Source organism: Myotis brandtii, unplaced genomic scaffold, assembly GCF_000412655.1.
Source record: "Myotis brandtii unplaced genomic scaffold, ASM41265v1 scaffold17, whole genome shotgun sequence".
Classification (NCBI taxonomy): domain Eukaryota; kingdom Metazoa; phylum Chordata; class Mammalia; order Chiroptera; family Vespertilionidae; genus Myotis; species Myotis brandtii.
The window spans coordinates 3,625,694-3,646,132 of NW_005356259.1; the positions used below are offsets into that span (position 1 = coordinate 3,625,694).

At 38.8% G+C, this 20,439-nt stretch overlaps 1 protein-coding gene across 3 annotated transcripts in view; it reads right to left on the bottom strand.

Moving 5' to 3' along the window:
- Window positions 1-20,439, bottom strand: part of GSAP (gamma-secretase activating protein) — a 55,541-nt gene that overhangs the window by 28,491 nt on the left and 6,611 nt on the right. For 2 of the 3 annotated variants that reach the window (XM_014536964.1, XM_014536965.1), the window contains exons 5-15: window positions 18,960-19,064; window positions 18,661-18,720; window positions 17,598-17,641; window positions 16,642-16,727; window positions 12,338-12,415; window positions 10,697-10,774; window positions 6,393-6,485; window positions 6,060-6,277; window positions 4,298-4,367; window positions 3,468-3,550; window positions 753-806 (exon numbers count right to left, since the gene is read on the bottom strand). In XM_014536964.1, the coding sequence (XP_014392450.1) occupies window positions 753-806; window positions 3,468-3,550; window positions 4,298-4,367; window positions 6,060-6,277; window positions 6,393-6,485; window positions 10,697-10,774; window positions 12,338-12,415; window positions 16,642-16,727; window positions 17,598-17,641; window positions 18,661-18,720; window positions 18,960-19,064 (969 nt within the window). The other variant, XM_014536966.1, reaches the window with a different exon arrangement.

The following is a 20,439-nucleotide window of genomic DNA, read 5'->3' on the forward strand; positions in this document are numbered from 1 at the left end:
GCACACTGAGCTGCCTGCTGCCAAAAGTTGAGAGTTCCCGGTACACACCAGTCTATAATTAGCAGGAGGCAGTGCCAAAACCAACAAAGGAGCTTCAAGGAAACTGTACTAAAATACTCCCCAGTTCTTAACTACATATGCATTCGCTACTACTCACCCACCCACCCCATTCTCCCTATTGTAGTCAGACAGTCTTCTGAAACCACCAGACTACAGAAAGACGGGCAGGAAGGAGGGGTGCAGCAGCTTGAGCAAGGCCACAGACAGCCACTGCAGAAACAGAAAAGCTGTTCTTAGAAGCAGAAGGAAATGAAATAATCCCAGCCAGGTTACTTAATGGTTTTAGGGTTGTGTGTGTGTGTGTGTGTGTGTGTGTTATGAGGGGGTGACAGCACAAATGAAGTAAAAAAACAGCTACCGGGCCCTATAAGATAATTTACAAGAGCTGATGGGTTTAAGGCGCAGTATAAAGCACTAGTTCTATATGGTTTACAATGAGCCCTGTAACTCTCTATCCAGAAAACTTCCCTGTTCGAAGAGCATTCCTAAGAATGCCATAACATCATTCTCCGTGGCTACTCAACCACTTAGGAAGGATAAAGGCTCTAACCTTTATCCCCTCCTCCTCTGACAGTTCACAATCCCTCTGGAACTGCCATTAGTCCAGGTGTGACGAGGTGTGACTCCAGTGTGGCGGCAGCAAGGAAGCCAGGCACAGCTGCGCCTGAAAGTCTCTGACTGTGTGGACTCACCTTCATCAGAGGCAACGTGATCTCTTCCGTCACAAGGCTTATTCCAGGAATTTCCTGCAGTGGGGGCCAAACAGACACACGATGTCAACGGCCACAAGCTCAAGCCCTCAGGAAAGGTCTCCTGCACAGACCGAAGCCGAGGGCAGCATCCAGTTTGCTAACCTCTACTTTAAATAAACCCCGGAGTTTAAAAATAACAGTGAACACAGCCTATCTCTTGTCACAGGAAGAAAAAGACTCCTTAAAGTTATGATTTTAATAGTTGACAGTGTCTAAAGGAAAGAAGAAGATGAATAAACAAACAGTATATGGTTTGCATGTTTCCATTTGCACTACCAGTGTAATAATAAGGGGAGCATGTTCCAGGTTTTATAATCCTTCCTCCCTCTCCTCCTCTTTCATTTAAATGCACTGCAGTTGGTTCCAACTCACTAGAAGGAACCAAGATTAACTGGATCCTTGTATGGCTGCTGTAGAAAAGTTTTCTGCACTTCACCCTCCACCATAATTTCAGAGCTAAGAGACCCCTATAAAGTTGGCACAACTCGATCACCATGGCAACTGTGAAGGGTGTGCACTTCATCTCAGGAAGTCCCAATTATAACCTCCTGCTGACAAGTGAGCATTAAAACAGACACTGACCATAAGAGGATAAACTTCCAAAATTGCCTTCTACTCACTGTTATTTTCAAAATGTGTTTCTGTGTGAATTATGCATACCAGCCTCTCAATTAGTCAATTCATCTTCCATTTCAAAAAAAAAAAAAGTACATAATACATGAGAATATAATTCAGAAGGTGTTAAATAGAAATAAAATCTGATATTTGGATAGGACTTAAATGTCCTGGGTTATACTGGGTTTAGAAAGGGATTGCAGTGATAGAGAAATTTCTAGAACAGTCAAGCAGCTGAGTTCTCCACTGCGAGAATAAAAAGCCTGTGAAAAGAATCTTCTGTGTGCTTTACAATATAGGACACTTCAAAAAAAAGCATTAAAGTGTCGCTATAGCTTTAGGTTATAAATAACACCTTAAAATAGGTATAACAAGGCTAATTGTTTGCATAGCATAATTTAGGGTTATCAATGTGTAAGAGCACCCTATTATCTGGTATCTTTAAAAAAATCCAATTCAATTATTTCACAAAAATAATCTGCCTCCATACAGAAGTGTGAAATTAATGTTTTCTATTGTTCCAAGTGCTTGTCAAGGGTGCAGCAATGAGAGCATTTGCAGGTTAGAGAAAGGAAAAAAAATGATTTGCATCATTGCTAAGGAGAAGCATAGATTTTGAAAATTTCAGGATCAGAAGAGACCTTCAAGGTAACCTACTTTAACCACAAGAACCTTAAAGCAACGTGGTAAACCCTAAAATAAGCTTAGTACACAGGGGGTTATAATTTAGGGGGTTTTTACATTGTGCTTCTTGTAGGAGGTCACTTTATATGGCCACAGCAGCTCCTCTGCCGCACGAAGCCATGAGAAATGCAAAAGTGAAGACTCGCCTGTCAGGCTGATGTGCTCCATCTTAAAACACAACCCTGAGAACTACAGGTCCTGACCCTGCCTCCAACACTGAACCTGACAGGGCAGGACGGCAAGAGAGAGCGATGGGTGCTGAGCGGAAGAGGCCGAGATGTGCATTTCCTGACCGGGTGGCTTACCCTGCAAACTTCCTGCCACATTACCACAGCGTCTGCATGTATATTCACAAGGGCTCTTAACCAAAACAGGGAGGACCTGATATAAGCTCAGGTCTTCCCCTTATAATTCTACAGTGAGGCATGGACGTTTAATAACTCTAACAGCTAAAGACAAGAACAGAGGGCCTGGAGGAAAACACTGCCATTGTACATACCAAAAATTGAGATCTTAATCAAACACACCTAAGGTGTCTTTCTTCAGGACTATGTTTAAGTAGTCTCCGTACAAAACGGAAAGGGTCACAGGTCATCCGGGCACATCTTTTCCTAGGTCTATTTCCAGAATTGAATTTATTTCTCTAAATGCCTTTCTGATCCGAACTCCCTGCCTCAAGACTAAGCATGCAGGCTGGCATCTACATAGGAAAGAAGAGAAAGCAGAACCAGAACCTTTTTCGGGGGAAGCCAGTGCTTGCTTTGCACTTTCCCATCCAGCAAAGTGCAGTTCATTGCACCTTGTTCAAGAGAAAGTGAACCGTGCTCTAGGTCGGCGCTTCCTAATTAAAAAGGAGGCAGACGGCACCAACAGGAAGAAAAGGTTCTAGGAGTGAATTTGCTCAAGTTTACCAACTTACTGATTGTAAAGCTCTAGAGTTATCACACATTTTCCGTGCAAGGTCAGGAAGGTGCTAATCTGCTAAGTAAAGAGAACCACTCAGATTAACAGCAGTGGTCCAATGTTCCTTGTTTATAAAACCCCAAGAAATGTTTTAATCCAGTCTAGATGCTAATCAAATTAAGATACCTTTTGAAGATGATAAAGATTTAGGTCTGTTTGGTAGTGGGAAGAATAACAAATATCCTATGCCTTCTCCTCAATTCTCCTGTTTTATAAATACCTTTGGCCAACAGCAAGTATTATTTTTCTGCCAGAAAATGCCAATTCAGTTCCTTATCAGTCAAAATCAAAATGAAATCACAGCCTTAGTCACTGTGACAGGAATGCCCTACAACTGACCCACAACTGTGAGTTAATTTCAATTACATAAGGAACACAAAAACTGTAACTTACTGTATTCCAAGTGAGCACTGAGGAATATGGCAAAAGTTTATCCATGTTACTTGTCTCTGGGTATATGCTCCAATATGAAGAAGCTGAGCAGGTTTTTGAAAGGAAAAAAAATAGACATGGTTTAATAATCAGGCAGTAGACACTGTAATTTGCCAAAATGAGCAAACCAACAACAGTTGTCATCCTCTAAACATTAACCATTATAATTTTATCTACTGATTAGAATGTTCAGATTCTGCTTTTGACAATGACAATAAATTTTTTAACAATTATTTGACATCCTGGCTGGTATGGCTCCGGTGGTTGGAGCATAGGCGTGTGTACCAAAGGGTTTCTCGGTTTCTCTTCTCTCTTTCTCTCTCTCTCTCTCTCTCTCTCTCTCTCTCGCTCTTCCCCCCTCCCCCCTCTAAATCAATTTTTAAAAATAAATAAAAGTAGGAATTGCTTTAAAAAATTAGGCACTTCTAAATCAATTTTTAAAAATAAAAGTAGGAATTGCTTTAAAAAATTAGGCACTTATATTTATCCAAATGGCATTATACCACTTTATATCCAACCAGCCAACACAAAACAAATGCTACATTTTATTGAAAAAAAAATCACTGATGAGGTTATACAATCAAAATCATATCTTTTATCTCATCAGTCTCTGAACAGCCACAGCTTCTCACAAAACCACAAAAGAATGAAATTTAATTAGCTGCTGACTACAATAGAGGGGGTGGGGAAGCTACTAACCAGCATTTTGACAGGTTGAGGCATTATCAGTGTAGTATTTTCCCTCGGGCAAAAGGGTCAAGGATCCAACTTAAAATGTGAACAACACCTACCAATTATAAATTCCTGAATGGGGTCAAATGAATAGTAGGCAGAGATGTTCTCAGAAATCCATTGAATCATCTTTAAAAAGTAAGAAGACAATTCTGTTAATACTTAAATCTGCACCCTGCCCCCACCACCAAAGAAGTGTAAAATATATATGAAACTTATATCTATTTTGGAATTGCCTAAGAATATACTTATTTCTGTACTATACTAGACTAGACTAGACTAGACACATAATGGAAGCCTATGTAGGTAAAACAATATTATAAATAAGATCCTTTTTACATGTCTTTTTAATAAGTGCCCTTGGCTGGAATCCAAATAAACCTTACTGCACCCAATGTTTGTTTTTGCTAGAGGAGGTCATATTCTAGCAAGGAACCAGTGGGAAGAGCTGAGTAAACAAACGCACTGAGCTGGAGGCAGTAGACACATAATGGAACCCTATGTAGGTAAAACAATATTATAAATAAGATCCTTTTTACATGTCTTTTTAATAAGTGCCCTTGGCTGGAATCCAAATAAACCTTACTGCACCCAATGTTTGTTTTTGCTAGAGGAGGTCATATTCTAGCAAGGAACCAGTGGGAAGAGCTGAGTAAACAAACGCACTGAGCTGGAGGCAGCAGAGCTGGGTCTGACTTCCAGCTCAGTCATCAGTACGAACATCGCCACACGATTTAACAGCACTATGCTGTCCTCTGAGGGGAGGGAGGAGGGATATCCTGTGGTCGACAGCTCTCCCATAGTCTCCAAAACCATCCTCGTCAGCTAGAGGAATAAAGCCCCTCATTCTCTACCTTAGAATTTACTCTCATGGTTCTATTCCTACCAATAATTTGTTTTTTCCAAACCTATTCCTGTTCATTGTATTTATTTTCACAACTAATTAAACAAACTATTACCATAGACAATCAAACCATGAATGCAAAGAGTGTTGTTGGGTCAACAAAAGTTGGATGCTTTGGAAAGACTCTAAAACACTTAGTAAAAAACGAGGTATAGGTGAGGCGACTATAAAAGACTGAGGGGGGGAAAAATGCCCTATATAAACACATTGCTTTGAAATTATTGCTCTCCTTAGGAAAAGAAGAAAAAAAGAACTAACAGGAATAAGAGACAACACATTACTAGTGTGTGTAATGTAAGAAAAATGATTTTGAACTTCAATTAGCTGAGAGTCAAATAAAGGGCTTTCATTTACATCAAAAGATAGGTGAATAAATGTACATTTATATGCTTTAAGTTAAAATAAAATGTTTAAGATATCTGTTTTTCAATTAACCAACCACCCATTGGTGCCAATTAAGTCTCTGATTTCGCAGGAACTGTAAAATTTAATGACAGAATGTGTAAAGGTGCTTTGTAAACTATTATGTGAAATTTAAATGTAATTTTCAATAAAATATATGCCACCAGAGTTTAGTCCATTTGGCAATATCCTCCAAATATAGAAAAGGTGAAAAAGTAGATATTTGAGAAACTCATTATTTACGGAGCACTTCCTTAGAATGTTACTGATGTAGCTAAACATTCATTCACAATATCAAAAAAAGAGGAGTCAGAAGAACAGACAGCACCCTCTGAGGTCTGGTTGGGATCCATTAAAAAGGAGCACAAGAGAAAAATATATTCAAGTCAGGATGAAGACATAAACCTTGATCAATTGCTAACAAATAAACATAGCTTCTGTTCATGTTCAACCACTAAATAAATACATCTGATACTGTCTATTTGCCAATTTTTAAACTTAAGCTATGTCCCCACCTGGGCTTCCGGAAACTCCGAGTCTCGGCCACATGAGAGCACGCAGTGCAACACGGCCATCTTCTCACAGTCTGGCCGTGTGTCCCACAGGAGCCGTAACAAATAGGACTGGTTGAGGGATGCTCTGTAGAGCTTCCCAGAACACCAATCCAGCACCAGGGACCCCGACAGTGACTGCAGAGGTCCATGAGGTAGCATAGCCATCCCTTCATTGTTTCCTGGCCAAAAACAAAAAGATCAGCAAGTAAAAGGAACCTTTCTTACCCAAACATAAACATTCAAGTCAACAAATTCAAATGGACCATGTTCTTGAGGGGAAATCTTCAGCCGTACCTGTCAAAAACAGACTGTGGCAGGTCAGGTCTGGATGCTGAATGTTAAGTAGATGAAAGAAATGACCAGGTAAGTAAACAGCCACGTAATAGTCTGTAGAAGAGAAAGACGGAAGTCATCTACATGTGGTAAAAGCTGTACAGATACAGATAAAGCCAGGACTTCATGGTATTCCTATTTTTTTTTAATCTCTTAAAACAAAAGCTTTGGTCAATGTGGTAATAAGCTGTCTGCTGTCAATACATCCCATCTTACAGCCAACTCTCATTTATTTCTATCTGTGGCTAATTTTACTCAGACCTTTAGCTATGGTTACCTTAATTTGATCTATAGTTTTGTTTCTAAGTGAATTATGGCTTTATATAATTCTAAATGATCTTTGGGAGCAAATTAGAATAGAAAAAAAAATTTTAATAAAAGAAAAGAAAAAAATTAAGCAACATGAATTATTCCTTAATCTGATAAATTGGGAATAGCTTATCATGGGAATTTCCTTCAAAGTTTCTGCCAGTTTGGGGAAGTTCTAAGATTTCGTTTCCCATGTTTACCCACTCATCATCACCATCATCAGAGTCATGCTTATCACTGTCATCATCATCATTATTTTGTTCAGAGAATCTTTAAATTGATATTCATCAAAACTATCTCTGCTGCCCAAACCGGTTTGGCTCCGTGGATAGAGCATCGGCCTGCGGACTGAAGGGTCCCAGGTTCGATTACGGTCAAGGGCATGTACCTTGGTTGCGGGCACATTACCAGTGGGGAGTGTGCAGGAGGCAGCTGATCGATGTTTCTCTCTCATCGATGTTTCTAACTCTCTATCCATCTCCCTTCCTCTCTGTAAAAAATCAATAAAATATATTTTAAAAAAAAAAAATCTCTGCAGGCATCTGACACATTATGAAGTACTAATTTATTTTTTTGCATAGCTCACTCCTCTATAGAATTCACACCTTCATGGTCCCTGCACTAGATATTTTTGTACCAAGAACATTTGTATGCAGATTGAGTCAAAGTGTAAAAGTACATTTCTGGAGAATGGGAGGGTAGAAATACCAATATTTTCTCTAGGATCTTAGGAAAACAGAAATTCACATGATTGTAGTGAATATTATGCAGATGAAACATTTAAATTACAAGTGAGCCAGCTGGGATCTTATTTTCCAAAGAAGCAAATAAATATGTGCTAATCATTTGCATAGAAGGCATTCTATGCAAAGGAAAGGAAAGAAGATGTAAAACTCTAACCAGTCACCATGGATCAAGTGATGCTAAAATGCTTAGCACAAATGGTTGCAATAATATAATTATGGCAAACCTTAAGGAGAAAAACATAAATAATAATATAGTAGGGTACAGTGGTAAGGGTTTAGGCATCAAATGACCTACGCTAACCGGTTCATTAGGATGGCACTATGTCCCTGGGAGAGGGGGCATTTGGAAATACCTGAAGGTGTTTAGGGTTGTCACAATCATTGGGGTGCAGGGGGATTCATTCCTACTGCCATTAGGTGAGTGGGATGTTAAATCGCTCAATGTGCAGAACACTCTCACACAAAGAATTACTGTCTCACCAAAAATAACAATAATATCTGTGGTAAGCTGACCTCCAAATGTTCAGGTGCTAATCACCAGAGCCTACGAATATGTTACCTTAAGGGATAAAAGGGATCCTGTAGATGTGATTAAGGATCTTGAGATGGGGACAGTATCCTGGATTACCCAGTGGACCCAGTGTAATCACAAATGTTTCCATAAGAGGAAGATCTGACTACAGAAGAGAAGGTCATGTGATGAAAGAGACTGAAATGATGTGTCACAAGCCAAGAAATGCTAGCCTCGATGCTGTAGGAGGCAAAGAACCCTTTCTTCCTGGCATCTCCAGAAAGAGACATTTTTGTCCACATGTTGATTTTAGCTCCTCAAGACTCATTTCAGCATCCTGACCTTCAGAACCATAAGAGAATGTTTTGTTGTTTTAAGCCCAAAATTTATGGTGACTGTTTTCAAAAGAAATAAACTATAATAGTGCCCCTGATAAGAGATACTAAAAGAAGCCTGGGCAGTCCAGCCGTTGTAGCTCAGTTGGTTGAGCACTGTCCCATGCACCAGGAGACCACTGGTTCCATTCCCGGTCAGGGCGCATGCCCAAGTTTCAGGCTCAATCCCTAGTAGGGGGCCTGCAGGAGGCAACTGATCAATGTTTCTATCTCTCTCTCCCTCTCTCTTCCTCTCTCTGAAATCATTAAAAACATTTTAAAAAGAAGAAGAAGCCTGGATATACATCTCAGCCTTTCTGAGCCTCAATTTGATTATCATCACTAAGCAAAATTATTGTAATAGTCAAGATAACTTAAGTAAAATAGCATATAGTATTCATTTTTTTTAAATGGAAGCTTTTTATTTATAAACATATTGCTTATATAGTGGTGCTTAGGAGTTTATTGAAAATTTCCCCTAAACTCTATTTTTTAAAATTTCAATCAATATAAGCCCTTTTAACACGGTGGCAATTTAGGGAAATTGCATGCAATTGACAGCAAAAAGTACATCACTCAAAAAAGCAATATTTTTGTCATAAAAATTACCTCTAGAACAGTTTGAGTCAAGTACAATTTTGAGCCTATAAAATGTGTTTACGAAGGAAAGATAACCTATGTAAGACAGCCTATTTTCACAAAGCTCTAGTATTTCTGCCTTCTCCACATTTTGAAGACCATAGATTAAATCATGCCTGCCCTTTTCAAGAGTCATTCCCAGGGTAAAAAAAAAGGGGGAGGGGGGGCGGGGAGAATATCTTTGACCTCACAAGATGCTAAGTTGGGGTTTGTTTGATGCTTTTTTAGTGGAAAGTTACCCCCCCCCACATTGCTCTTTAGATGGGATGCTGATAAGAATCAAGTCCTAGTCCCAAGAAATCTTATATTTATCTCTCTTACCACAGGAAGCAGTAGCAGAGGCCTCTCTAAGGCCATTTCCCACAGGTTCAAAGCTCATAAAATCTGCCACATACCGGCCAACATAGCATAAGATGTCTTACCTCACCAATAGTATTACTCAAAATAAAAATCTTTTTATGAACATTCTTGTCATTTTGGTTCTCACTTTGCCCGCTTCTCTCACATCACACCTTCCTAAACCTTTGTCATGACAGTAGCTTTCCCCCGCCCCCTTTTTTTGTTGTTTTGTTAATTCTCACCCAAGGATATTTTTTCCATTGATTTTTAAAGAGAGTGGAAGGGCAGGGAGAGACAGAGAGAGAGAAACAGCTATGTGAGAGAGATACATCAATTGGTTGCCTTTTGAACGTGCCCAGTTAGATCAAGCATGCAGCCAAGGCACGAGGTGCCCTTGACCTGAATCAAACCTGGGATCCTTCAGTCCGCAGGCTGACACTCTATCCACTGAGCCAAAAGGTAGGGCAGCTTTTCCTTTTTAAATATTATGCCATGTCCCATATGTAGGCAAGCAACAGTTCTGTGCTAACCTGTTTGTGCCCCATATACCAATTAGCATGGAAAAGCCACTTTCCCAGTAGATACGAGGTGCCCTTGATCTGAATCAAACCTGGGATCCTTCAGTCCGCAGGCTGACACTCTATCCACTGAGCCAAAAGGTAGGGCAGCTTTTCCTTTTTAAATATTATGCCATGTCCCATATGTAGGCAAGCAACAGTTCTGTGCTAACCTGTTTGTGCCCCATATACCAATTAGCATGGAAAAGCCACTTTCCCAGTAGAAACAATAAACCCCTTCTTTATTTTCTTCTTCATAGATTCCCTTAATAGAACTCAAGATCCACTTACCATATTTACTCAATGAAAAACAACTCACTTAAGAGGATCCATTAATCATTTGTGGGACTTGGAAGCTTTTAGCAATTAGCAACAGGGAATGGACAATTTCCCAAATGCCTTTGTCCTCTCTAGAATCAAGGGCCAACATGATGTATTATTGCTCATAGGCTTTTAGGGAACAGCTCATTCACGGTCATCATTTTACACTAACAAAATGGCTTTTATGATTGCTACTGCAAACGTGAGGAAGCTCACAGTGTGGGTTCTCTAAATAGAGAAATGCGTGCTCACCTCAGACCCCCATAAAGGCTGATGGAGTTGGGTGCTTCCCTAGAAAACCTTCTCCTATCAGATTTCAAAAAGGACAGTGATTGTCATTGCAATCTAAGTCCCAAAGAGGCATGAGAAGATGGGATGGACAGAGAAGAAAATGAGATGTAGAGGTTGGGGCATAACAAGTACTGGAAGGATGGCTCAGAGCGGAGAGGTGCCCCTCTCCCTCACTCACCAAGGTTAAGGAAAGTAATGCTCTTTGTCACCCGTGAGTGCGCACTCCCAAGAGCAGCAGTGAAGGTCTTGCTGTACCCTGTGGAGAGAGAACACGTTAAGAAACAAAGAGCTGGAATGCCACCTAAGGCAGTGAGTCTTTGTAATACTCTCAACTTTAGTGCTTGTGACACTGATAAAGCAAGCAGCTTTGACTTCTAGACTTCATGGTTCCCATCCTTCTCCCAAAGGCAGCATTAAGGCTAGGTGACGTGAGTGCAGTCACATTCCAGTAGTTGTTCTGGGCTTATTACAACCTCAGACCTTAACAGGTAGGTTGTGCTGGGAGGGAATGATCCAAAGGAATCTACTTAAGGATCCAAGAGATGGAGGAGACCAGCTGGCTCGCTGGCCCTGGTGCTTCAAGGCTCACTCCACACTCCTGAAGTCATTAAGACCCTCTGAGACTTCTCTGAGTCATTTAGGAATACCACTTCGAGGTAGATTGGATTAGGCTATCTACTAAACTTAGTGTTTTAGGCTTCACTCTCCACTTTCTAACTCCTCTTAATCTCAGAAAAGTTTTATTTACTTGTTTTTTAGTGTGTTTTTTTAATATATTTTTATTGATTTCAGAGAGGAAGAGAGAGAAGGAGAGATTAAAAAAAAAAAACATCAATGATGAGAGGGAATCATTGATTGGCTGCCTCCTGCACACCCTGTACTAGGGATCAAGCCCGCAACCCAGGCATGTGCCCTTGACGGGAATCAAACCCAGGACACTCTATCCATTGAGCCAAACCGGCTGGGGCATATTTACTGGTTTTAATCATTAATCATTAGAAAAATGTGTGAAAACTTTCCACAACATACTAACCTTACACTAGTAAAGCATGTATATATGTCTAGTTCTGAAGGTACTTTCATTTTCTTCATTATCAAGTAAGTTATTAAACTTTCTTGCCTCGATCTCTAACTTCTGAAAGAAATATTAGGCCCACTTGCAGAATAATAAACTGGTGTGACCTGGCATAATATTTTTTCAATTTTGGAAAGAAAAATTCATCTTTAAAATTTTTTAACTTCACCTACAGTACGTACTACATAAAAACCAATGTTTAAGGATCTAAATAAGCAAAATAAATACTCCTTAGCATTGTTCAGACTAAAACTATTAAAGGACACACTGTGAGCAATGGCAGAACTGGAAGAGGTTGCACATTTTACTCCTGCTCCCTAGGCTGGCTGTTGACATATCAATTTTGGGGATAACAGATATGTGAAACGAAATATCTTAGGCTTTAGACCTGTTAAGGTCTGAGATCATGGAAACTTTTAACTAAAACCTTAGGTATGTTTGTAAGTTAAATCTACCAACATTTTCCAACTAGTAATAACAGAAAAGCAAACAAACACACTTTGGGGAAATATGTCCATTAGGATTGACCTACAGACCTAGAAAAATATATTGGTCAGGATAAAAAGTATATAGTATATAAAAATATTTAGCTAACTTAATAGAAATCAGTGAATTTCTTCAGGAAACGTATTATATAGGTATACTGGTATAGAATGTATTCAATAATACTAAAATCTACCAAATTTGCTACTATTTGGAAAAAGCAATTATGTGAAAGTAAAACACAAAGGAAATGAAAAGTACCTTTATGAAAGTAAAACACTGAATATGTGATTTGTTCCCAAGAGTCAAACTTCGGGCTGTAGCACACACATAAACTTCCTAGAAATTAGAAGGTATTTAGTAGAATCATAAACAAAAAGATTCCTAAACCACTTAACCTTACTTATATTCCTTTTGATGTCTTGTCTCAATTTACCTCCTAGATTATTCCCAAACTCTAGAAATGATCTATAACAAGTTGCTAAGAAATTTCAATTCAACCATTACTCAGCACACACTATACACAATGTATGAATAGAGACACACTCCTGTGTATGAAATTATGGGAGACTAGAGAAGTTTGCAAAGTTTCATGAGATTCTCCTAATACACACGTACAGCCCTGCCCTCCAATTCAGCTTGCCTTCCAGTCATTGCTAATAGCTAAAGACCCTACTATATCAAAATGTATCTCCTCTTCACAGGAATTTTCCAGTCTTCTTCGTTACCTAGAATAAGAGGTGAACTCGGCAATCTTATGGAGCAATAAGAGCAAATGTAATATGAGAGCCCCCAACCCCCCCCCCCACCCACCCATATTTGCGTCACTGAGGGCCTTGGCCCATGGCTGAAGGAGAGCCTTGTACACCTGCATTGTCCACCACTCCAGGACACCCTTGGTCTTCCCACCTCTTTCAATGTGTGTGAAACTGTACATCCCCTCTAACAACTGTTGCTATGTGGACAACTAGATAAAGTCCATCAATGACCTACAAATGAGGGAATTATGCTTAAACTGATAGTTCATTCTGATGCTAATGTTTATGTGATTAACTGAAATAGGAGATTTTCCAGGTGGAAAGCAACTTGACAAAGAGTCTGGAAAGTTCTAGTCCCCAAGCTAACGTTTAACTAGATGTGTGAATGCAATCATTACTCTGCTGCAATGAACCACCCACTGTTTCCTCCATGAACTCCACTAATTCCTCTATGAAAGAATCAGGGTAGAAAAAAAAGCCCATTTCCCATAAGGTTATTTAAGGATTCTGTTATAATACTTAGCATTTGTGACTATATTCAATGACATTTAAGACTATTGTTACATTTTATTGCAATAACTTAAACATAAAAGAATAACTTTATCAGATTAAAATAATAACAATTCTGTTAGATATAAAATTACTACTATGGTTACCGAGTAAACAATGATATAACTTTTCTTCAAAATTACAATGGATTCACTAAGAATAAAAGTAATGCTATACTAAAGCATAAGCAAAAATAATAATTATGAGAGTTGCAAAAGTCCCATGAAGCACTCTGCCCAGGCTTCACTTTAGATCAACTAAATCAGAATCTCCAGGAGTGAGACCCAGACATCAGTAATTTTTAAATTTGCCTGAGGCAAATTAATTAAATTCTCTGAGCCTCAGTTTCCTCATCTGTAAATAAAATATAGAACCTACTTCATATGTGAGAATTAAGTGAGATAAAGATTAGCTGCTATTATTATTATTATTCCAGAATAATTTCGCTTCTATCTACAAGTTGGGGAAAGTCACAGTTTGAAAAAACAAAGCATGCTCTTAAGGGTGTCTGCAGAGATGTTTAATAAATATCCATCAATGATGAAGATAACATCTCCAAGTTGGCTAGCCTTCGGGAAGCCATTTGGACAATGAAAGCTATTATGGACAAAGTTTTCCAAGGGAAATTATCTCATTGTAAAAGGCTCTAATTCTAAATGCTAAAACACAGGCCTAATTCTGGGAACTTGTGAAGGACAACGCTTACAGGAAGGAGAATTTACACTTTTCACCCCTCACTACCTCCCAGTAGGTGGTACACGCAAAAGAATCATAGCCACTGACTTAGGACACACAAGAGTGCACTCAGTCTAGCTTCAAAGTCGACTATCAGCTAGGAAAGGAATGAGAATATTTTCTTTCCTCTGATTTGCCCTCCCACCGCAGAAGATTTATTAGAAAAATCTATATGAACTCATAATCTTAGAACATACGTGGCCTGACCAGCAGCTCTTTCGCCCACCATCAACTCTCAGGAGCATCCCCCATCATCCAGGTTTTAATCTCTACGGTCTAATTCCTCGGAAGTTCTCGAATTTCATTTCTCAGGGCAGTAGATTCAGCATAAAGGTTTTCCAAAATGTAAGAAGTAATGGTGAAAGGGCAAAGTAGCTCCCAATGACAAATATGTGACAACTGAACATCAAATATCATAGTATCATCACTGATGTAAATAGTTAAAATAAGGCCCTGAGGCCATTGGCATTCCTTTCATGAACCATGTTTTCTGGAAAATGAAGCTACTATAGAGGAAGCCAGGTAGCGATTAGACTAGTTGCTCCCTCCTCCAATCCTACTTCACTGAAATAGGTTTTTGTTTGTTTCTTGTTTAAGCAAAAAGGTAAAAAAACAAAATCATTTTTGAAAAGCAATTTGGGAAATCCATGAACTGACAACCTATTAGTCAAAAACCAAAAAGTTACTTCTCTATCATGTTTCAGATTAAATCTGGAAGCATCTCATTTGAAACAGGCTTTTTTTTTTCTATTTCAAAGCTGACTGTGAAGAGCAAGGCTCATTTTCTACTCTCCCAGACACCACTGAGAAAGGAAAAACAGATTCACATCTCCTGCCAGACGAACCTAACATTTTATTAAATAACATATGTCATAGATAGCCCATTAAAAATTATAGCTGCTACTATTCATGAAACATTCCTGTGGGAATAAAACCAAAAGGAATAAAACCTTCATAGAATAAAAGCCTAAACTGATTGTGTATGTCAGTAAACGGCACCACTGTTCACCTATTTGCCAGAAATCTAAAAACGATTCCTATCTAATTTATTGCAAGTCTTCTCATTTCCATCTCCAAAATGCATTTCAAACCCATCCAGTTCTCTTCCTCTACTGCCCATCCTAATTTAAGCAGTTTCAACTCAAATGTACAACTACAACCTCTCTTGCCTCCTCTAACTCATTCTTCACACAGCAGCCACGGTGAAAAAACTACATATCCAATCCTATCTCTGCCCACTTAAAACACTTCAGTGAATACACATCAATGAATCCTAAAACCAACAGGTGAGAAATTGTTAAGGAGTAGGATAGTCACATGATGCCAAAGTATCACCTCACAGATTACTAACGCCAAGTTTAAATGTACCTTTACAAGGAAGACAGACAGTGGTCTCCACTTAACCTAATGACCAAACATAGCATCACTAGTATTAGGACATCCTGACATTATATCCATCCTGACCTGGTGCAAATAAAGTTCACAATGTCACCTGGGAAGTGTTCTTGCATTTGCCTGTGGGGCCCACAGCCATGCGACCCCCACATGCCACGGACTGATGGACTGCAGTGGGGAACACAAGCTAAGCTAGCCTGATGCTGTATAGATCCTGGCTCCAACATGGAAAGGAAACGCTGGGCACTGGCTCTGATTTTAGCTCTGCTGAAACCCCAGCTACACTTCTATGACAGGGCAAAGGGAAATGGGACTTTGGAAACCCAGGGATGTATGTCCACGCAAATAGAAATCATTCGTTCTCCCATGCTAGTTTCAGAAAATTCCTTTTCTCTGGGTATTACAAGAAATCCACCGCATCAGCAATCAGGGGAGATGAGGCCCACTTCTATCTGTAATACAAGCACTACTTAACTCACATGGCAAATTTCCACTCAAGTTGGAATATTAAAAATGGCTATTAGATTTCGTTATTAGAGTTGATCATTTATGATTGTTGAGATTAATGAGCATTTTTCGCACCAGGTTTGTTCATGTAATCATACTCCCCTCCTCTCATTTTCAGGTATACTTCCCCCCGCTTTTTATTTTCTCCATCTGCAATACACAGGTGTTAAGAGACAGAAGATGAACACTAACAACTGTATGTTCAGCTTTATTATTATCTCAGCAGGTTATAGCATGGCACTTAAAGCAGCTAAGTTCATAGGTTTAGAACCCAAAAACCTCAGTAAGTCTGATGCAAGAAGCATCTCCATCACTGTGCTATTTGTTAAAGATGAAGCAGTAGGCTGATTAAATGTGAATCTATCTCCTCTGTTCGAACAATAATACAAAAATAACTATTAAAAAATAACCTTGTTGAGTATAGCTTATTTTATATAGCTAGCAAATTTATAAAATTACAGTGGAGAAAGTAATTTGTTATATAAAAATCCAAATGATTACTTATAGAAAAATGTGGCCATTGTATTTCACTTTCAAGATCCATACAACTAAACAATGACTACGCTTTGTATAGAACTCAAGTATAGTTGAACAGATTGGAAAATGCAACGCTGGTTCTACCTGTACGGTTGGTAAAAACGCACAGAGTCGGGTATTTGCATAACTTCTCTTGATCTTGAAGATAACCACATCCAAAGTTGACAAGTCTAAGAACATAAAAGACAAAAAATGTTGAATGCATTTAAAAATAACTTCCCTTGCAAAGGATAGTAACCACTAAAATATACCTATAGAAGTAGAGACATGTCCCTGAAAATTTTAAGTATATACATTCTTTTGTTTAAAAACTCCATAAAACAGTTATTTTTTAAAAAAATGCATGGTACATAAATGATATGGTCTGGGAAACAGAAAAAAAAAATTATTTTCAACTTCCATTTTTTTCTGATTTACAGGACTGCATATGTTTCAAAATAAGCGCAACTGGACATTTATATAGGATGAAATAAAGCTAGTAAAACACCGAATAGTTTGGGATTATCATTGCTCTAGTTCAAGAAGACTTTCCTTTTTCTGTGCACTGATGGTGTTGTGTCTAGTTTTTCAAAAGTGTTTCATGTTTTTACTAAAATAGTCTGGGGGGGGGTGGGAATCACCTTTTGTGTAAAAAGGAAAACAGAAAAGACGTAACTCAATTGATTCAGTTGAGCTACAAGTGGATTGACCTCTTTGATGGCTACAGAAAAGGGTTTTTATGTTTGATTTAAATGTGCTGTCTCTGACTCACGGACTCCTTTTATTGAATCACAGGGAGAAGCGTACTTCCGTGGATCAAATAGGCAGAGACAGCTACAGAAACAAATGGCTACAACAATCAGCACAATTGGCTTTACATGGAAACACCCTGTGTTCATGCTTGACAAAGCTGTTTCTATTCCCTATAGAAAACAGAAGGGTAAGAGAAGACATGGAATGTCTGACTATCCTTTTGTCTACATACCATAGATTAGGCATAAATATAACCATTCTGCCCACAGGTGTCTATGAAAATTAAGAGGAGAAATCGAACAACTTACTTAAATCCTGAGTCACTTAATGATATGTCCAAAGGTGCTTCAAACTGTCAAAGAGTCAGGAGAAAACAAAAAATGACATTCAGTGACAATAGTGCTGAAGCCTGACACTGCTGTGCTCGCCTAATGATGAACAGCCCATTTAACTATCAATTTCTTCAGAGGTTACCTGAAGATACACAGCACAAAAAGCCCATTGGGAATATTTTGGAGCTTACTACAATCACAAGATTCACTCTGCTGTGCTCGCCTAATGATGAACAGCCCATTTAACCATCATTGTCTTCAGGGGTTATCCCGAAGACACACAGCACAGAAAGCCCATCGGGAATATTTTGGAGCTTACTACAATCACAAGATTCACCTATATTTATTTCTCAAAGGGCTAATATTTGGCAAACTTTGTTTCAGATTTGAGTATCATAAACGGATTCTATAATAAGCCAATTAAAGGGAGTAAACTTTTACAAGACACAGATGACCACATAAGGAAAGAACTGGTGTCTTTAGCAGGAGCGTGGATGAGTCAAAAAGGGGGAGGGGGAGGGATGCAGGAGGAATAAATGAATTCTTATAATGGTATAATGCCAATCTAGACCAATATTAGTCCTCATCAGGAAGAATAATAATGTACTGTTCATTACAGATAAAAATATTTATGACTCCTCACCCCAAGGGTAGCATTCCAAATAGCTTTTTCAGGAGTCATGCTAGATTTTTACTAAACTATGCCCTCTCACTGACCTTATTCTCAAATCCTCCAACTTCATAAATCCTTTGGCATCAATGACTTATAAGACCACACCTATTTCCTTCTACTAATCCTCACTCTTACACTTGTTTCTTTCATGTGAAGCATTCAGTTATCAGAAATTTCCTATGTATATTCATTGCAATTGCTATAGTGGTGAAGCCTTGAGATGGCAAGAACTATTTTACTTGTTCACACAACTGACAAATAGCACATCAAGCGTGCTAAAATGCTGTTAATGACAACAATTCTCTTTAAAAAGGGACAGCACCATGTTAAAAAATTTCCTCTAGCCCAGTCATTATCTGGACTTACCATTAGGTTAAAGTTCTCATCAGCACAAAACTGGATACATTTTAAGGTACTCCTTGATCTCTAAAAGAGGAAACCAAATAAATGACATTTTATCCCACTAAAACCAACAAAAATACAAGTTATAAAAACAACAGAGCATGAGAGAGAAAGCAGCAGCCAAGAAGCAAACAGTAATGAAAAGCTTTTCATTCTTTTTAATAAACCATCAATGAAAATTCAGTCACTAGTAAATTACAATAATGATAACATCAAAATTCAATTGTACCTATAAAAAGGAGGGCCACCGGACTAGCTTTTACCTTCAGGTCAATGTAGTATAATCTCTGCTCTGCCATATCCCATTGAGCCCAAACAAAATCCTCTGCTATTCTCTCTTTTGGGACATTGCCAGAATTTTTAATCACCTAAAGAGGCAAAAGGATTTTAGAAATAAGTAACTATTTTCAAAGAAAAAAGATCTGAAATTCATTGTTAATTTGCATATTTTATCTGACTAATACATGTAAATATTTCCACAGTTTATTTTTAGCAGTCTTTCCCCACCCCAACACATACATATGGTAAGTCTTTTTAGAAAAGATTTAAGACATCATTTCATTACTTGCTCTTCCCAAACACTTTATAATATACGATTTTACTCTATTCCTACTTTAACAGACAGGCTGGTGGTGTTGAAGGCAAGGCCACACCTAGCACAAATCAATAGCTAAGTTAATAGAAGAGCCAGAGCTTTCTGTTCTGGACATAACCCACTCGGGTCTCTGCTGACGAGGCCTTCACAGAAGCTGGGCTGCCAAGGGAAAACTCAGGCCCAAGACAAAGGCAAAGCTTCCCACCTCTGTGCTCCTATGGCACTTTGGCAGGCTCCTGTTAGTTACATTTTAATGAATTCTCTAAGTCTCCCCAGTGATATGCACTCCTCTATGCCACCTTCCTATTCTCAATGCCTTGTTTCTAGCACGTAACAGTTCTCAAGGAATGCTTATTCAAAAAAAGGAAAATGAGATAAGGTATGTGAATTGCCAAGGATATTACAAGTTTAATGCAAGGAATTAAGTATTCATATCCCTCAAAATGCTTTATGTAGCAAAAGTGATCTATATCGGGACAGATCAGTAAAGAATGTAGACAGGTTGAGGTAGAAGTGAGAGAAAAAAAAGGGAACATAGAATGGTCCATTTTCTTTTTCTTTTTAATGTAATAATTTGTTCTCTTTTTATTTATTTTTTAATTTAAATTATTCATTGTTTAAAGTATTACTTATGTCTCCTTTCTCCCCCATTGACCTCTCCCCTGCTGCTCCCACCCTCTAGCACATTCCCTCACCTCCTACTGTCTATGTCCATTGGTTATGCTTATATGCATGCATACAAGTCCTTTGGTTGATCTCTTACTCTCCCCGCCCTCCTCCCGCTTCCTCTGAGGTTGGACGGTCTGTTCAATGCTTCTATATCCATTTTCATGCCTAAACCCTCTTTAACCCTAACAGGGATTTTGTGATTGAGGCTAACTTGGAACTTGGGGAAGGCACAGGGCACGCAGAATCGTGCACCTCTGATTCTGGCTTGCCGATGCCCAGAGTCTAGAGGGAAGTGTCGCTGGAGAAAAGATCCAAGAGGGCCTGTTTGTCTCTAAACCTTGGAAAGCCATCTTGCTTCCATTTTCCTGAAAAATGTTAGGTTCAGGTCGATTTGGGAACTCTTTCAGATAAAGGTATATACTGACAAGCTCTAGCTGGTTTGGCTCAGTGGACAGAGTGTGGGGGAACTGGTTTCATTC